We start from the raw sequence: 21,348 nt of genomic DNA on the forward strand, positions 1-21,348 counted from the left end.
GTCGACAAGAACTCCTAAAGTACAAGGATAACAGTAAAACAGTCAACAGAATACCTCTTGTACTCACTTACCATCCTGATTTTAAAAATGTGTCATCAATTGTTCAAAAGTATGGGAAATTATAGAAAATGACTCAAATCTAAAGAAAGTATTTTCCTCGTCACCAGTCATGGCCTTCAGAAGACCTAAACAATCCGTGAAAAATTAATGACATCTTTATTAGCAAAGCAGCCTACTCCGCCTCCCAGTTCCTACAAACAATTTTGTCGATGGAAGTGTTTATTTTGTAAAACTGCCAATACAAGTAGTTCTTTAATCAACTCCGTTACTAAACAAAATTATATCATTTACTCAAATTCCAACTGTAAAAAGGAGAACTCAATTTATATATTAACATGTGACACTTGTATGTGGGAGAAACAATGGACAAATTCAATATCGACTCAATAACCATCGTTCATAGTACAAAACCAGCAAAATATGTCCTCTCACAATACATCTTCGTTCAAAGATATATCCTTTTGATAATGTTACTTTCCAAATCATAGAAGTCAACACTGAGTGGGATACCACGGCGAGAAGTAGAAGAGAAAACAACTTTTGAATCCACAAGCTCCACACTTTAGAACCTGGTGGTCTTACTGAAAAAGACGAGAAAAGATAAAGGAAAGATAAAGAATAATTTAATTCACAGCATCGTTCTGTTTATCCTGTAAAATTGGTCAATGGACGTTGCTAACTTCAACCACCACGTTTGTAAATAATCTTGAATTTCATCCAAATTCTGTATTATTTTCAGGGCAGCTAAATTCAAGTGCAACATGTACATTGAGCTGCAAAAGTTTCTTATCATCTACATCCGATTTCATCTGAATAGATGCACGCTTGATAAAGCTAGTTTGTCTAGCGAAATATTGGTTTAGTTTTATCATTTTGTAAATATTTTAAACATTCTAATATTTACATACTCTATAGTGTGTTAAAATTACATAGTTAGACAATCTATATATTGTTTGTATCATGTAAAAACAACTCAATCGACGAGTCGTTGACTCATGTTTAATATTTAACAGAGCCTCGTTGGTATATATTATACAGATAAAGAGTTACATGTATGTGTTTTTAAAGTCATGCACTTGACATGTAATGTTAGCGGTTGACTCAATAACCAATTTTATTTGCTAATTGAAAATTAAACAGATTAAAATAATTTAAGACAGCAGAGAAGATAATTCTGTTTTAATTGGTTATTTGTAACCGACTTAAATAAAAGAGTCAGCTTTTAATACTGTAAATGTATGATGTCTCTAGTCTGGTCAAAGGGTCAGAGTGTCCTACTTAATTAAACGATAAATTGTTGAAATTAGATAACATGTTTTAACGTGCAGAGAAATTTCACTTATGACCAATGCATGATTGGATATCATCTTTCTTATTGGTCAATGATCTTGCGCAGGGGTGGATCCAGGATTTCTGATTAGGGGGGGCGCAATGTTAAAATTTCGCCGAGCGGAGCGAGGCGAAAATCTTTTTGAGGTATAATTATCGAAATTATTAGAATATTCTTCTAAAGAGGGTGCAATGTAGATATCTTGCATGGCAAGCAAAACGTGGCGAATATTTTGTGTTAAAATAAGCGAGAAATTAAAGTTTCAAGCTAAAACCGCATAAATCCACCCCTGTCAATCTACAATCACCATAATTAACAAGAAATGTGCGAGTTTCAATTCATTGACTCAACAATAGCTCAACTGACCAACATTAGATTAAAAAAAAAACGGTCTACTTTTGCCAGCGATTTTTTATTATTATTATTTTTTGTTGTTTTCGGAGGTCGTGCCAAACTTTTTATGTACATTTTTTTTTACAGCAAACCACTAAATTCAAAATGAGATCTTTATTTTCATGGGATCCTATATGTAATACGGAAATACGAGTTGGAGCCTTGATCGTTTATGCATGCTTCGGCAAACTTTACAGGTTGCAATTAAGTGAGAAACATATATTGATACAGATATATTAAATATTAATACAAATTAATAAAAACTAACCTTTCGCTTGAACCAGTATTTCTATCTTTCATTAAGAAAGAATTTAACCAGTTACCTTGACTGTTTTCTTCGCTGTGCAATGATGAAATACCCAACCCAACCGCGGGTAGGGCACTTTCACCTACTTCGTTGGAAAGTGAGTTAGTGATGTTTTGTAGTTTCGATTATCAAAGAAATTGTTTATAATTTATAAATTGTTTTACTTTAACTGCCAATTAAAGCCTATGATATGTGTCATCAAACGCAGTACCGCGTTTGACACCTTTCTTTGAAGTATACCATATTTATGATAGAACTTATAGATAAACCGTAGGTCAGTATATTAGTAATCACATTGGTTCTGTTAAACTTACTGTTTTATATACTTCTTTGAATGATAAAACAGATTGCAATGCGACGGCATTATTTTTCGTCGTCTGTTCAGATACTTTATTGAGCTGGGGACAACCCATTCTTTGCAAATTTTAGGGGGGGCGCACGCCCGCCACGCCCCCGCCTAAATCCGCCCCTGTTGCGGGTCAGTACGAGTTCACGTGTAAGTGTATTGTGGTGACTTCCTTTTATCATCAGCATTTGATGTGTTAACTTGTGATTCTTATCAAACAATTTGTTCAAAATTATATGTGATTTTGTTTTTTGTTATTTGGATAATTTTGGACTGGAGTTATTTCATTTTAGCTATTTCAGGTAAAATCGAACTATACTTATATTTTTAAGCTATTCTATGCTTACATTTTGAACAAACGTACAGTTAATTATTTTTTTAACATTATTCCATTCGGATAGAGCTCACGATTTAGATTTATGCCAAACATGAGCAGTTGGTCAAATTCATTTCTTTGTCAAAGAGATAGTGGGTCAAATTGATTTTCATGAGGGTGGCGACACTGTGCGTTTGCGATCAAAATGTAATTATTTATCATTTATCTGATGATTAACCTGATGCTGTAATTTTACAGGGGACTGAATCCTTTACAGCATCATTATGTTTGGAGAACGTATATCTGCCTTATTTTTTGTAAGATACATGATTCGTTTAAATTTAACTACAATTAAAAATTGGATTATTGTATAACGATAATAATACCATATATGATAGAATGCAAAATTATACACTTATAATTTATACGATGTTATTAACGGTTCCATACATTTTAAGTACTCTTATATGAAAGAGCAAGACAGTTTAAGTTTTAATGCTAAGCTATTGTGTTACAAACCCATTTGCCTTACTTGTTTGGGTAAGGTTGACGATATTTCAATTGGTGCAGTGAACTTGACTGCTTGTACGTACGACCTCTGTGTATGTGCTTTTTCAATTACGTTTTATGTAGAGTTCATTGTTTTATGCTATGTCACGAAACTCATGCTACTTTCGTAAATCTCGTCACGGCAGTTTGCTTTGAGCTTATTATAATTTTGCAAGTTAGCCTTATCGCTATAATTGTTAGTATTTTAATTTACGGAGTGTCTATTCGTCCGGCCATCCGTCTGCAGATGCGCAAATCTTCGATATCAATAAAAGTGTCATGTGACGCGGAAAGTGTCCCGGATGAGGTGTCGGATAACACACGCGCGTATGCAATGGACGTTTTGAGAATTGGAGATCGTGATTTATATTTAGAGATGTCATAGAGAAAACCAGAGAGAATGTGATTGCTTTAAATAAATGTCTATAGGAGTGATTCCAGAACAATAGCGTATACATGTTAACTGTGAGGAATAAGCCTGAAATCAAAGTGAAATTGATGATTTACCCCCATTTACCTTATGGACGCATTCGGAAAAAAGTACTATATCAAACTTGCTTGGATGCATTATTTTCAGTTATACTACAACGGAGATATATGAACATACTGATATGCCTGGACTGGGAATAAGACACCAAGGTTGGGGAATCCCCCCTTTTTTCTGTTATATCTAATACACATTTTTTTCTAAAAAAATCTTATCGAAAACACAATCCTACTTTTGGGGACAGGTTACACGTGCCTGACCTTTTCTCTAATTTCCTATGAAATAAAAATCGCCGAACAATTTAAATGAAGGATCGTGCATATTCATATGAGGACCTTACTTTAACCAAACTTCACAGAAACAATAAATTCAGGATTTTTTGGATTCAAAGATGAAGCTAATAATGATTGGCTCGACTATTTGCTTTACAGGAAATTCATAGGCAGAAGAACAAAAGAGAGCATCATTTCTGCCCTCCCTAACCCAAGTTCCTTTAGAATATTAGAACAAAAAAATCTGAATCAAATGTATAGTTTTTTTTAATTATTAGAATGAGATCTTTTTCATAAAATGATGTTAGCTAATATATTTTGAAACAACTCGTGCTTTATTTAAAACCTTCAAAACACGATGTTATATCTTCATCATTATATTTTTGGCCGAACAAATAGCGAAAACCCGTACAAATGCTATTTGTCCGGCTTGCCGGATGAATAGACATTTTTGACTATTCGTCCGGCTAGCCGGACGAATAGCCACTGCCTTTAATTTATGCAAGTGTACCTTGTTTGCTTTATGTAATCGGTATAAAAAGGATATGTCTCTTACCTATATCGCAACCCAGTGCTTATTTATTACGAACCAATTTACCTGTCTTTGCCTGTTTGGGTAATGTGGACAATATTTAAAAGTTCGCAGAGGGCGTGGTTGCTTGTACTTATGTCCTCTGTGTATTATTTTTCTCAGAGGTTGTGGTAGCTTGGTCTATGACCTCTGTGTATTTACTTTTGCAAATATTGTAGTATGTAGTGGGTATTGTTTTATGCTTCGTCATGAAACTCATGCTGCTTTGGTTTTGCAGAGGTCGTAGTAGCTTGGTCTATGATCTCTGTATTGTTTTATGCTTCGTCATGAAACTCATGCTACTCTTTCAGAAGTCGTAGTAGCTTGGTCTATGACCTCTGTGTATTTGCTTTTGTAAAGTTAATATGTAGTGGGTTTTGTTTTATGCTTCGTCATGAAACGCATGTTATATTTTTACAGAGGTCGTAGTAGCTTGGTCTATGATCTCTGTATTGTTTTATGCTTCGTCATGAAACTCATGCTAAACTACTTTTAATTATTTTTTCGTCATGGTGATTGGTTTGGAATAAATTAATTTTGTAATCAATTCTTTAGCTACATACAAAATTGCCAGTATTTTGAGACATGTAGCCAGATTTACATGTTTGTCAGTTTGTAATACATGTTTTTAATGTATTATTTTATTTATCTTTACTAGTATAATTCATGTACATGATATAGTTTGGGATGCGATGAACGTAATTGATAATTTTTATGCCGATACTTATGCACTGTAAGGTCGTTCGCTTTTTTTCTATATACTAGATTTATTAATAAACATAACATTGGACAAGTCATATGTATATATATATATATATATATATATATATATATATATACTGATGATATTTTAAAGTTCATACTCTTCATTTAATACATGATAAAAACATCTTTTCTGTTTATTGGTTGATTATTAAAGAAGAGAAACTATCATGATTATTTAATTATCGCATATTATTCCTTAACATTTGTTATGTTTGTGGTCCTTGAGTAAGACCAAGTTTGTTTTTTAATGGGAATTAAATTTCATCCATTATTTTATATTCTTTTGTTTTTGGATATTTCATGCCTTAACTATGGACGAAGAGCGCTAAGAATGGTATTCATCTACGAAAGAACTTTCCCCATTGAAGGACATGTGCAATAAAGCGTGATATCAACAACTTACATATACTTGCATTTGTCAGCGAGATGTCATAAGTCCGATAATACAAACATACGAATATTGATGGGTTGCTGTTTCACTGACATTAATGACACATACCTAATTTAGATTCGAATTTTGATCCAGAAGTGCGAGTCGTATCAACATTGACTAACCAAGGCCAAATTTTACTGTTTTATAAATACAAATTTACAAAATACGACTTCGATCAGCATTTTGATACACAACATGACAACTAGACCCTAGTTACAATGAAAGCTCAAAGCACCTATTGTTATTCCACCATCTCTTTAAAGTTGACTATGTCGTTAATTGTCCAGGACTCTCGTTACTTAATTACAGCACTTAGTTTTAGAGGAAGGAAAATAAAACAAACAAAGACTTCTGCCGCAGTTCATGGATGGAATGGTCCTATTAGTATCCGTGATTCAAGGATTGAAGTCAAATACGTTTATGGAATTTTACAGCTAAAAAGAATAAATTTAGTATCAGAACTTTATACTTCAGCTGTTGCTGGTCAGTATTACCTGACAAAACATTATGATCTTTATTTCATACCATTACAACTGTCTTGTTTTGGGTCAGTATTGCCTGCCAAAACATTTTATGATCTTTATTTCATATAATTACAACTGTTTTGTTTTGGGTCAGCATTGCTTGCCAAAACATTTTATTATCTTTATTTCTTATAATTACAACTGTCTTGTTTTGGGCCAGCATTGCCTGCCAAAACGTTTAATAATATTTATTCCTTATAATTACAACTGTACATGTCTTGTTTTGGGTCAGCATTGCCTGCCAAAACGTTTTATGATCTTTATTTCTTATAATTACAACTGTCTTGTTTTGGGTCAGCATTGCCTGCCAAAACATTTTATGATTTTTATTTCATATAATTACAACTGTCTTGTTTTGGGTCAGCATTGGCTGCCAAAACATTTTATGATCTTTATTTCTTATAATTACAACTGTCTTGTTTTGGGTCAGCATTGCCTGCCAAAACGTTTTATGATCTTTATTTCTTATAATTACAACTGTCTTGTTTTGGGTCAGCATTGCCTGCCAAAACATTTTATGATTTTATTTCATATAATTACAACTGTCTTGTTTTGGGCCAGCATTGGCTGCCAAAACGGTTTTTATCTTTATTTCACATAATTTCAACCGTATCTAGTTTTGGGTCAGTATAGCCTGCTTAAACGTTTGTGATCTTTATTTCATACGATTTGTGTTTTTATTGCCGCCCTCCTGTCGATGCTGTCTTTACACATTGTCGGGGTGTCAATGGGATCATTCGAAAGGCTACCTTAAAATTACTTTTTAATTTCATGGCTCGGTTTAACTTCCTGTTTGTATACATGAATAGTTCGTAAATCATGTTATGGTTTTTAATGTTGCCTATCTAATTCATATTAATTATTCAAATTATATATATAAAAAGACTTGATGGTTTATTCCAATGTTGTCGAAATGATATGGTCTTTAGAGGTAAATCCATCACAAACCAAAGTTTTTATATTTAACTAAACTGGTTATTAACTAAATTGAATTTTTCTTTTGGTTAAATGTTTATAGTATGTGTCAAAAGCTATAAATATTTACTCGGTTAAAACTTACATCTTTTAACTTTTATCGCAATTAAGGTACAAACAAAATATATATGAAACATCACTTAAAGCTGGAATATTATATTTTTCATTTAACAACTTTATATACTACCATACAATACAAACCTTTTAAATGTATTGCATTGGAATAACAGTTTGTTAAAATAAGTTCTGTAGCATGCGAGGAAGAAATGAATTTATTTTATGTAAGTTTTAAGTAAGTTTGGTGTATTCCCCCTTTTTTATAGTGATATTATCGATATAAATTAATACTATTGATATTGATGATGTTCACCAGTCATTAAATTTCTAAAAAGCTGTATTTTAAAAATTGTGACTAAAACTTTTCTTTTTACCGTATCATGAGTTACGAAAATTATTTCTATAGTCTCATATCAATTCGGATGACAACAAAAATAACTGAGAGCTAAAAAAGGTTTACACTAAATACTTATTTACTAATTTCAATTTAAAAACTTTAACCCTATGGAATTCACCCCGCCACATTATGTATGTATGTGCCTGTTCCAAGCTAGGAGCCTGTAGTTCAGTGGTTGTCGTTTGTTTATGTGTTACATTTAAGTTTTTCGTTCATTTTTTTTTATATAAATAAGGCCGTTAGTTTTCTCGTTTGAATTGTTTTACATGATCAGTTTGGGGCCTTTTATAGCTGACTATGCAATTATGGGCTTTGCTCATTGTTGAAGGCCGTGCGATGACCTATAGTCGTTAATTTCCGTGTCATTTTGGTCATTGTGGTGAACTGTCTCATTGGCAATCATACTATCTTCTTTTTTATATTTATACATTTTCGATTGAAAAATGTCAAGTGTAATATGAGAATCCTTTACTCATGATCCCTTACAGAAATAGTCAGATATAAAACTTCGTATTTAGGAAGGATCCAGGGCTTCGTAAAAATGTACTTTAGTTTTGTTTGAATTTTCACTGGCCGGAATAAGATTTACACCTTTAGTTATTTTTAAAGTAATATCTTGGTATATGATAATATGAACTTTTAATATTTCTGCTAAATGTGGAAACGTTTTACATAATAAAGTGATATGTGTTTGGTGTACATGTATGTGAATGTATTTTTTTTCAAGTATATATAAATGTATTCACGTCGCCAGAGTCCTCGGGTGGGGGATCCGCTCTTTCAGCCGTAGAGTGGATTTCAGATCCACTCTTTCAGCCTAAGAGTGGATTTGTGGCAGATTTTTCTCCCCACCTTTGCTATTCTTTGTCATTTATTCAATTGACATGATATTAGTTGATGTAATTTCGTATTAATTATGTATTATTATTTCATATTAAATATGAACTTTTATGTCAAATGTTTTATTTGCAAGATGTATTTTTTGCATTTTATGATTTTGAATAAATGACCTTTTTTCGTCAGTTTAGTTTTTATATCATATAGCAAATCAAGCTCAGACTCTGGCATGTGTATACATAGTATGTTTATGGTATCTAGCTGTCTGTCTTAAATCTATAGCGCTTGACTTAAAATATCGGCGTTATCCCTTTGCATTAAAGATGTTGCAAACTGAAATAAATTTAATGTTTTATCCGAAAGCTGCACATTTTGTCAAACTTCTAAAATAACTTGGATGTTGATAAGCGATGTTCTTCATTTTTGGAATACATATTAACGATTTTTCAAAATCTGTCAAATTTTCATATTAGTTATATTTTTGTTGTTGAAAAAGTTAATAATATTGTTCATGTTGTTACACAGAAACGTATCCCATTTCAATGATATATTTTTTAAGACTTTTTATATGATTTTCATTTACGTGACTGCTTATTCACTTACAATAAGAAAATTTGCTCAATTCACCTGATTAACACGATTAACGAAACATGGATCAATGAATGATAAAGAACGACAAATTGGCAATACTTAATATATGTTCCTCTATATTTAGAAATGATCGACCATACATGACAACTGGTAGGTTTGTTGTTTTTCTTTCCTGGTAGCCATATTTAAAATTGATAAAGATTACTAGGTAAGTTTGATAATTTTAATATGCACTGGGAAATAAATATCTATGTCATACCACACAATAATGATTATATATTGTCAGTTTTATTTGTGACATCTATCTATATAGATGAATAAATTATTATTCACCATACAAGTAAACACACATATCTATGGGTTGGGTTTAAATGTAATAGACTTTGAACCTTAGACTAAGTTGGTTCTGTTATTTGACACCCAACAGGTGATACACCATTAATTCCATTTTCAACATATACTTGTAAGAACTATGAATTTAATATTAAAGGACTTTTGATTTTGATCATGTTGATTATGTTGATATTTCTCTTTTTTTTTATGACCTGACAATATTTTTCGATGCACTGACGCTCAGTATAGTAAACGATTAGTGATTTTTAAGTCAGAATCAATGACAAACATGATTTTTCGACTTTTTACTTTTCCAATTTGGCATTAACTTATCACATCAGTTTATACGTTATACTCGTGAATGTTCACTACATACACTGTAAATCTAAGTGTTAATGAATAGAACACTGCTTGAACGCTTTTTTTTGTAAAACTTTATGAATGTGTAATGGTGTTCCAAATGTTTACACTAGTGTTCATCAATTGAATGTGTGGTGTTCAGTTTTTAATGCCTTTGTGTTTCATTTTTGAACACTTGATGTTAGAGACCTTAACATTAGTGTTCAACAATTTAACGTGTCCGAATGTTCAAAATCTTAATACGTCGACGCGTTCAACAGCCATGTAACACTTTTTGAACACACAGAACATGTTTAAAACCAGAAATGTTAAGATCCAGAACACCAGATGTTAACATTCAGAACAGTTGACATAGGTGTTCAAAGGTGGAACATGTTCTCTTTTTTTGGGGGGGTGGGGGGAGGGGGCTGTACAAATTTTTTTTTCGACTTCGGCGAAGAACAATCTATTTTTTTAGCGACAAACCGAAAACAATTTTTTTCTTTCAATTTTAGCATTACATATGAGGATGAAACAAACAATTTTTTTTTCTCAGGGTCCAAAACAAATTTTTTTTTTTCGCCAAAAACTGGAAACAAACTTTTTTTACTCCCCCTTCCCCCCCCCCCCCCCCTGAAAATCAAATGGTTGCTGCCTAAGTCTTGCCGATTATAAATCTGAAATTAAAACGGCAAAATAGCAAAACTCTTAATAATTTAAATCGCTTTTTTACCCAACCCTGTATATTAGGCAAAGTGTTCTTAAAACTTACAAATCAACTCTAGACGTAGAATTGATTTATAAATCAATTTTAGCCGTAGAATTTATAAATCAATTCTGGCCGTAAAATTTATAAAAATCAATTCTGGCCGTAGAATTTATAAAATCAATTTTAGCCGTAGAATTTATAAATCAATTCTGGCCGTAGAATTTATAAAAATCAATTCTAGCCGTAGAATTAGAAATCAATTCTAACCGTAGAACTGTTCTAGAAGTAGAACTGACCAAATATCTGGTCAGTTCTAGCTAGAACTGTCAGGATCAGTTCTAGGGTAGAACTGTCAGGATCAGTTCTAGGTAGAACTGTCCAAATCAGTTCTAGGTAGAACTGACTAAAAGGTGTCAGGCTGACAGTTCTACGTACTGTTCTAGAACAGTTCTCCTGACAGATTTAATGAGAGGTTAGAAGTGATCTCCACTGTAGATACATAATTCTAAAAACCATGTTCATAGAAAATGGAATTCATTACAAAGGATTATACCCGTAATAAGAAATACTGGATTTGTCAAGGACTCGACTTATTTTAACATTTCATTTACTGTCAGTTATCTGTTTTTGTCCATTTCCAATTCCTTGTTATCTGTTATAAGCCAAACCAATTTGCTGTTTTGCTGTTATTGGGACCCCCTTGCCCCCCTCATATATTTTTGTTGTTGAAAAAGTGAATAATATTGTTACACAGGAACTTATCCCATTTTAATGATATATTTTTGAAGACTTTTTATATGATTTTCATTTATGTGACTGCTTATTCAATTACACAAAGAAAATTTGCTTAATTCACCGGATTAATACGATAATCGAAACATGAACCAAACGACAACTTGGCAATACTTAGTATATATGTCTTTCTATATTTAGACATGATCGACCGTGATAGATTTGTTGTTTTTTTCCTTCCTGGTAGCCATATTTAAAATTGATAAAGCTTACTAGGTAAGTTTGATAACTTTAAATAAATATCTATGTCATACCACACAATAATGATTATATATTGTCAGTTTTATTTGTGACATTATTCGTTTTCATCAACTAAGCCGCTATCTATATAGATGAATAAATTATCATTCACCAGACAAGTAAACACACATATCTATGGGTTGGGTTTAAATGTAATAGACTTTGAACCTTATACTAAGTTGGTTCTGTTATTAGACACGCAACAGGTGATATACCATTACATCCATTTTCAACAAATACTCGTAAAAACTATGAATTTAATATTAAGTAATTGCAAGAGACTAATTACTCCAATATTTTTTTTTATTTCAAAGGACTTTTGATTTTCGATTTTCAAACGCCTGTTTGATCATGTTGATCATGTTGATATTTCTCTTTTTTTATCACCTGACAATCTTCTTCGATGCACTGACGCCAGGGCCGTAACTAGCCTCTTCAAATGGTGAGGCAAAATATATCGCCGAACGGAGCGAGGCGAAAAATGTTTGGCGTGGGGACTGGGGGCCGCGGCAAAGTCGAGGTCAGGTGAATCCTGTCTGACGGACATGTAGATTATAGGATCTAATATACAAAATGTAGTTATCCTATAACTCGTGATAAGTGAGTACTTCACATGACAATAAAAACTTCATCCTACAATCAGCCAACTATTATACAAAAAACTTGTTCACAAATGCACAAATAATAATTTTTTGTATTATTTGTACTTGTACAAATAAAATCTCCTGTTACCCCGCTTATATCTTGAGCAAGCGATAATATGGGTTGTCTTTATGAGTATCAATTCATTTTTGGCTCTTCTTCGAGGTCTATGTTTGAACAAAAGTTTCAAGTGCAGGGAGTAACTTACAGGATAATAGTAATATACATAAAATGCTTCAATTTATTGAGGATCTTGGCCTATCTAGTTTTTCTCAATACCTATAACAAATGTTAATTATCATATGATTGAAGAATAATTTGAACGTCTTTATAGCATCAGATCTTTCACGATCCTTTTCACGATCTTCAAAAAAGCGGAACTTGATCTTTCACGATCATAAAATTCAATTTTGTGTAAATATTTCTTTTTTTACCAAGTTTCAGATTATGTTTAAACAGAATAATTATGAGAACCATTTGATTTTTTCAAATAGAATGCTATATTCGGATAGAAGTAGTTTATATTATTCGAATTTGTGAAAAAATCATGTTTGTTTACATTTTTTGTGTCATTGAAATGTCGAGAAGCAATCTGCCTTTTGTTGTTTTGTAAAAACTATATACTTTTAAAACTGGATTTTATCACATACTGATCATAATGTTGAATCATTTTGACAGACAGTTTTATTTTGTTGTAAATTTGTCTGTGTAATTTAAATTAGATTATTTAAAGACCTTTCATATGACTTCTCGATTAAATATCTTTCACGATCCGGTACCAGAGCTTTCACGATCGTCTCGCAATACTTGACCACCGTTAGATATTCTTTCACGATCATTTTTCTCGTTAAACCGAATGACACCCGTGTATAAGATGTGTGCTTTTTACACAAAAAAAAATAAATCTTCAGATACCCAATATATTATTTGTAGTCAGTGGAGTGTAACATGGTACTGTACATCAAGAGAAGCTTGGAATCTTGATAGTTTTTGTAACAAGCAATATTTGATGAATAAAATTGGTATGTTGTTAAGACAAAAAAAAATATATTATGTGATCTGTAATTTTATTGATTATGCCCTATTATATATTATGAAACTCTGACTGAATCTTGATTCGCATATTGGATGATACATGTGAAACAGCGGAACTTTCTACTATAGGCGCGGCCTGTTTATTTAAAGGGATTATTATATTTATATAAATTAGAAATGGACTGTTGCTTTTGAAGATAGATCTATTTGTAATCAAATCCGGAAATGTTTGTAAAATAGGTAAATTAAATATACAGTTTACTATTTACTGATCACCATTGCTTTGCATTGCAGCGAACCAATTCCAAACATGATAAATAATTCGAAGCGGTATTCAATTGTGATTTGAAACTCACATTCGGGTATACGGAAGTGAGTTCAAAAATTATATTCTCATCCACTGCACTTACAAGGCAATTATAACATCCACTTTATTTCATTTTGTTTTCTGTTTTAGAAAATGGAGAAAGTTAAGTGTGAACCATGCAAAGTACGTAACAGAAATAACGTTTCTATTCATTGGTGTGTAATTTGTGAAGAGTCTTTATGTTCAGACTGCACAGAAAACCATCAGTCCATGAAAATATCGCGAAATCATGAACTCATTGATATCAACCGAATGCCTATTCAAACAAATATCGCAGACCAATGCTGTTTTAAACACGATAACTTGCCATTTGAGTATTTTTGTATCGACCATGATGTTCTATCTTGTAAAGAATGTCTTGCAGAAAGCCATCGCTCTTGTCAGAAAGTAATGTCAGTTGATATAGCATGTAAAGGTGCGAAACAATCTCAGTCATTTATAGATGCGACGGAACTTGTAGACCATGTTTTAGAAACAACACATACTATTGGTAAAGACGAACAGGATTTTATTGAAAATATCGTGAAGGAAACTAATTCAGTCAAAACGGCTGTTAGGATAGTAAAAGAAGAAGCAATCGGGCATATTGAAGCTCTAGAAAAGTCACTTCTTCATGATTTAGATTTAAAAAAAGACAAGATAATACAAAAAGCAAAGACAACACTAAAAGAAACGGAAGATATCAAAAAGAGTACAAAAGACAAACAAGATATATTTGATCTTGTGAACAAACATGGTTCTGAAAAGCAAGCATTTATTGCTGTTCATGCGTACAAACAAGATCTCACAGATCTGGAGAAAAGAGTAACTGGTATCACAGAAAAGTCGACCAGATTTACAATAAATCTAAATCCGCAGAAGTTACAGGAATCTATACATTCTATCGGGTCAATAGAACTTAGCGAAGTACCCTCCGCCATAAAATTTGTTCAGAAGAAAAAATATCAATCTCAAATGCCAATTGTTCATTCTCAGAGTATGCCACAATTTGTATATAAACGAGATTTAGACATAAAGTACGCACATATTTACGGAATGACAAAAAATGATAATAACGAACTCATCTTAGTTGACAACGAGCAATGTGGTAGAATATTAGTATATGACAAAAATGATAATTTCAAGTATCAAATTGAGACCAAACATCAACCTTGGGATATTGCTCTAATCCCTGGAAAAAACTTTGGTGTTCTGACATCTAAACAAGAAGAAGTCTTACAGTTTGTTGATTTTGATAGGAAGAAAATTTCTGAAACCGTATCAGTAAAGGAAAGTCAGAAGGGGGGAGTTGCTGCTTCAAATGAAAACATATATGTTGGATGCAAAGGGAACATCAACGTTCTGGATCTTAGGGGCAGATTTATTCGGTCGATAAAAACCAAAAATGAGAAAGTGACACCTTGGTTTATGACTTTGGATAAATCTGAAAACATCTATTACACCGACAGACAAATCCTGAGTTGTATAAGAAGCGATGGTACAGAAGTTTATACATACTCCGCACCACGTCTAGATAACACAATTCTGTGGAAGTTAGCAGTTGACAACAATGGTTATGTTTATGTTGCTGTTCACATGAAAGGTGTATATAGAATGAAACCAGATGGAACATTCATGGATATTATAATCAAGGATGAAACATACTTTCCCTGTGTTGGAATTTGCTTTAATATTCAATTTACAAAAATGATTCTTTCACGAGGCAATACTATATCCGTGTTTAATCAGAAATAATACAACATCTGCGAATTTGTTCTGTGAATGAGAGTTAAACTTTGTTCTGATACATTTTGTGTCGGAAGGAAAGCTTTTAATTGTTCAAACAATATCATTTAAGAGGCGATCAACATCTTTTTCGGAAAATTGCTTCGTTCAAGTCGCATTTGTATATTGAATACTACAGCAAGAATTTGTATGGGCTGTCAGAGGATGGATAATTGGATAAAAACGTACAGTTTTATTGGAAGAAAAATGCAGATACGTTATAGGAAGAAATTGTTATTTCTATATATGTAAATTGATTACTTATAGGCCCTATTGTAGATATTCAAAATAACGAATTGATTGTTAAAGTTAATTATTAAATAAAATCAGGTAGGTGGTAAGTTATTTTGCAGCTGGTTATCTCGGTTGAATTGTTAGTTTTTAAATATCTACGTCGTTACAGTCTGTGTTGAATATTTGTTTCAACTGAAATTCGGTTTTGTAAATTTGTTATACTTTTTTTAACACAAAGCTATGAAACTATAATTCTTTATATTTGAATAAAAAGGGGAATAATGTGAAATTTGTTCTAATAAAAAAAGTATTTTATATATATTTATACGGATATAAATGCAATGTGAGGCACATAAAAAGTACATGATGCTGTAGTCTGCTTGAAGTCTCCGGTGTCGCATCACATTGCATGTACTAAGGAATCTTTAGAATATATTTTTCTCTCTCAATATACATGTATTGAAGGAAAATTTAACTGTCCTTTATAGAAAGCTTACGAAATTCAAATCAATCATAGATATTTATCTAGAGTGGACACATAGTGATAGTGGACAAAAACCCTCGGATGACGTAGGAAAATGTACGATATTAAATAACGGTGCTTTGATTGCTATTCGAAATACTAATTTAAAAGGTTAGCCGCAAATCTGGAAGAATTCAAACCTTACAGTAAGGCCCTAGTATAGTATCCTTAAAATGTTTGTGTTGTTCTGCTTACCGTAATTGTGATTTAATGTATGTGATCATGACTACTCAAACCACCATTTACTGGAGTATTCACTGATACTGTTACGGTCATCTCGATTGTGTTTTACGGTCATCTTAGCGATTTTTTCAAATGGAATTTCCTGTTTCATGAACATTTCTCTGTAGTAATTTGTGATTTCAGTGTGATTTTTTTTTATAAATTTACATCATATTGGTATATGCTTTGCCAAGAAAATGATATAGAAACACTTTAACAGACAATACAGATAATGACCTAATTTTTCATCCGCCATCTTGGAATGACTGTGAATCGAGTTACGGTCATCAGCTTTACCCCAGTGGCTAATGGAGAATTTTTTTTATAAGAGACTGAAAAGGCTTTAAAAATTAGTTATAATATCCTGTATCAATAACTTATCGATTAAAAATGCAGTCGAATGCTTGTACATTTGTTATTTTATTCATTTGTGAGTTTATATCAAGCGTTGTCTCATTTCAACTTGTAAAAATAACTATATGATCTAATCTAAACTTCAAGTTAAGCTAAAATGTTCATTTATCTTTATATTTGCTTTAAAATGTCAAAATTGAGAATGGAGGTGGTGAATGTGTTAAAGTTACAACAACCCGACCAAAGAACAGAAAACAGCCAAATCCACCTTTAGGTCTTCACTACAGCGAAAAAATCGCGCACCCGGAGGCGTGCTTCAACTGGTCCTTAAACAAAAATATGAACTAGTTCAGTGATAATTGACGTCATATTAAACTCCGAAATAAACAAAAGAACTAGAATCAAAATTCGTACAAGACTACCGAAGGCCAGAAGCTCCTGACTTGGGACAAGCCCAAAAATGCGGCGGGTTAAACATGTTTTTTGAGATCTGAATCCTCCCCTATACCTCTGTTGTTGACTTTTGAGTGATTTTTTTTTTAGTTTCTTCAGATTAATTTCTAATTGACGTATGACCCAGATATTCTTTAATCATATTAATTCGGGAATTTTAATGGTTAAGACTTCGTTCAGTTACAGATACTATGCACCATAGTACATAACAGTACTATACAAAACTCTTGATTTGGTCGATCAAAATCAGGAGAGTGTGTTACAAAATGACCATTTGTGCATGTTTCCCGCCACGCTTGCACCTCGGGTGTTATTTTAATAGTTTCAAGCCAACCGAGGTCCTTCCGTATAAAACTCACCAATACACACTCAATTACCGTTTTACAGAAAGCTTGAATACTTGTAAGACTACTCATATTCTCTTGACCATAATATAACGTAAGTTTTATTCCACTATTTGACGGAGTAATGGGTCTGACAATTTTAAAATGGAGTATCTTTTCTTATATCATTCGACAGAACGGCATCTTCATTTGATCATTTTCATGAGAGTTACAGAATTTTGACTACCACAATAGCACATTTCGCTACTTCCTGGCATAATGTGACAGAAAGCTCAATCTCACACTTCGTTGGATTGTTTCGCTAGTTCATGTTACATGTGTTACTTTAATTTTCATTGTTTTAATATCCCCGATTATGTTACTTTTACGGCATGGATTATGATTAATGACCTACCAGAAGTTATATAATAAAGATAAGGATGTGTAGTATGGTTGCCAATGAGACAAATATCCACCAGAGTTTAAAAAAAAAGTGAATTTAAGCAATAATAGGAAACTTTACGATCTTGAACAATTGTAAAAGATAGTACCTTGTTATAAAAGCCCCCGACATGAACAATATGAACCAATTCAATCGAGAAAGCATGAACCAACGAAAACTACTGAACTTGACTTTGAACAGGCACTTAAAGAATGAAAAGGTTACACATGTTTAAGAGCGCTAAACCCTCCTCCTAACCTATTATAGGACAGTGGTGTAACAGTAAACCATAAGAACAAACTATAAAAAATCTGTTTAAAAAGGCTTTTGTCGGGATATTGTCTCTTTGACACATTCTCCCTTTCCATTCTTAATTATATTAACTCATCAAATCGAAACATAGAAACACATCAGACACAGACAGGATATGGGTCAGTTGAAAAAGGCTTTTGTCGGGTTGTCTCTTTGACACATTCTCCATTTCCATTCTCAATTATATTAACTCATCAAATCGAAACATAGAAACACATAAGACACAGACAGGACATGTGTCAGTTGAAAAAGGCTTTTGTCGGGTTGTCTCTTTGACACATTCTCCATTTCCATTCTCAATTATATTAACTCATCAAATCGAAACATAGAAACACATCAGACACAGACTGGAAATGGGTCAGTTGAAAAAAGGCTTTTGTCGGGTTGTTGTCTCTTTGACACATTCTTCATTTCCATTCTCAATTATATTAACTCATCAAATCGAAACATAGAAACACATCAGACACAGACAGGACATGGGTCAGTTGAAAAAGGCTTTTGTCGGGTTGTTGTCTCTTTGACACATTCTTCATTTCCATTCTCAATTATATTAACTCATCAAATCGAAACATAGAAACACATCAGACACAGACTGGAAATTGGTCAGTTGAAAATGGCTTTTGTCGGGTTGTTGTCTCTTTGACACATTCTCCATGTTCATTCTCAATTATATTAACTCATCAAATCGAAACATAGAAACACATCAGACACAGACTGGAAATGGGTCAGTTGAAAATGGCTTTTGTCGGGTTGTTGTCTCTTTGACACATTCTCCATGTTCATTCTCAATTATATTAACTCATCAAATCGAAACATAGAAACACATCAGACACAGACAGGACATAGGAAGGTATTATTAGTTACATAGTGTGTTACTGACCTAATACGGTATATATGGGGTCAGTAAATTCCATATATAATTGAATTTACTGACCCCATATATACCGAATTACTTCACTAGCACACTATGTAACGAATTTATCTTACCGACTATCTTAACGTGTAAAATTTAGACCACTGATCTATCAAAATGAGCAAGTCTTCAATACATTTAGCATTGACACGATTAAGAAATTACTCCATTGATTCTTCAAAAACAGATGTCAGCAATGACAACTTGTTAGATTTAAATGTGTTTTAATTTATGAATTTATTTCAATCTTAATCATCAATTTCTTTGTCTGTTGAAACTTTTAAGATTTTTTCTCAGTACTGTTTTGTTAATCTAAAGGGACGTTACACCACAACTAACCGTGTATGAAATAAGCCCCGCCTCCCTACTACCTTATATGGAATATAGAGACATAACTCCACTACTAACCGTGTATGAAATAAGCCCCGCCTCCCTACTAACCTAATATCAAATATACACGGTTTCCACGAGGTCGCTTTTAACCAATCACATTCCTAGAAATGTATAGGAGGTAAGATAAATATCAATCCCTCATCCCCATCAACATATCAGATACAGATCTGAGAGTACTTGTAGTTCAGTAACTGACAGCCAGTTGATGGAAAAAAGGAACTAATAAAAAAGCATGTATCTAAGACTAAAATATCAATCAGTACACATAAAACCTCCAATGAATTTAGCGTAAAGACGTTAGAGGAAAATACGACATTATATGTAATACCAAAATACACTCAGGTATCGCCAGATTGTAGTACCGTGCACGTGAGGTACATACGTGTAATATTTAGTAAGGTTTTAATTCACTGATAACAAAATCAATATTTATACCGATAAAATACATTATTCAAAGATTTAGTTACAGGGTTGAAAAGGTAACGTTTTAGAATAAGTTTATATAAAGAGTTGATATCTTTACCAAGGTCGTATCAAAATTTCTGTGCTCGGTTAACAACATAAAACATGGAACTATGTTACTGTATGACTGTTTAAGTAAAGAGTGAAAAACGTAAAACCAAATTCTGGGTAACGATGGATTTCAAATATTTATATGTAGACGAACATAAATACAATTCTAATCACCTACGAATTCTATAATGGACTATTCTTCATCTTAAAGTTTCAAGTATCGCTGACCATATTATATCGTCATTTTGATACTACTATTTATACAGGGGAATTTTTGATAATTGTTTCGTCTATTGAACCATAAAGATCATATATTTGGCTTATGAAAATTTATGATAAAAATGTCTAATGAAAAGGGCAAATCTTTATAATAGACATTTCATTCATTTCTGGTTGTTGCAAAATATTTGTAAAATTGCACTTTGAAGATTAAAAAAAAAAAAAAAAAAATACGGAAGTGAGGTCCAAATTTTTTTACATTTTACGCTTTCCAACAAAAGGCTGTCAGAGCGACAGCAAACCGGATTTATTAACATTTATTGGTGTCCTGGCAATTTTCAATATCACAAGAACCATTAGTGATGATAACTCCTGAACGGTGAAAGCGAAAATCGTCAATATCAAATTTGACCTCCATTTTTTTTTATCAGTTACAGTAACAACATACTAAAATTTGAAAAGCTTTAGAAGTTAAAAAGCACGGACATGACTGGAAAGACCATTTTTCAATCTTTCAAGAACCATAACTTATGCACGGTGGAAGTGAAAATCGTCAATATCAAATTTGACCTCCATTTTGTCATTAGTAACAACATATTAAAATTTGAACAGCTTTGGTTGAATGGGTCATGAGTAAATGCAACGACATGACTGGAAACACCAGTTTTCAATCTTTCAAGAACCATAACTCCTGAACAGGAAAAGTGAAAATCGCAATTATTGAACTTGACCTCCATTTTGTCATCATTTACAACGTATTAAAAGTTGAAAAGCTTTGGTTGAACGGTTCATGAGTAAATGCACGGTCAACATTTGGCTGTCGCCCGCCCGACCGCCCGCCCGCCCGCCGTACACCCTCAAATCAATAACCGACATTTTCGTCGAAAATCCGGTTAAAAATTAAGGTGGCTCCATCTTGGATTTTGAAAAAGCAGATAACAATCCTTCTAGATTTTAATGAAATGTGCAAGTTTCTAGAGTGTTAAGTAATTTATGTGTAAGACTTTTTGTGTTAA

General features: G+C 32.6%; 2 protein-coding genes across 4 annotated transcripts in view; both read left to right on the forward strand.

The window, feature by feature from the left end:
* Positions 1-21,348, forward strand: part of LOC139484313 (uncharacterized) — a 458,860-nt gene that overhangs the window by 356,801 nt on the left and 80,711 nt on the right. The gene's annotated exons all lie outside the window — the stretch shown is intronic.
* Positions 9,333-15,948, forward strand: LOC139484227 (uncharacterized). 3 transcript variants are annotated; one of them, XM_071267980.1, is made up of 2 exons: positions 9,333-9,418; positions 13,758-15,948. In XM_071267980.1, the coding sequence occupies exon 2, from the start codon at positions 13,761-13,763 to the stop codon at positions 15,399-15,401; it is 1,641 nt and encodes a 546-aa protein (XP_071124081.1). In that variant the 5' UTR covers positions 9,333-9,418; positions 13,758-13,760; the 3' UTR covers positions 15,402-15,948. The 3 variants fall into 3 exon arrangements, with proteins under 3 accessions (XP_071124081.1, XP_071124065.1, XP_071124073.1); XM_071267964.1 differs by lacking the exon at positions 9,333-9,418 and adding an exon at positions 11,513-11,599; XM_071267972.1 differs by lacking the exon at positions 9,333-9,418 and adding an exon at positions 13,182-13,287.

Source organism: Mytilus edulis, chromosome 1 (genome assembly GCF_963676685.1).
Source record: "Mytilus edulis chromosome 1, xbMytEdul2.2, whole genome shotgun sequence".
In the NCBI taxonomy this organism is placed as follows: domain Eukaryota; kingdom Metazoa; phylum Mollusca; class Bivalvia; order Mytilida; family Mytilidae; genus Mytilus; species Mytilus edulis.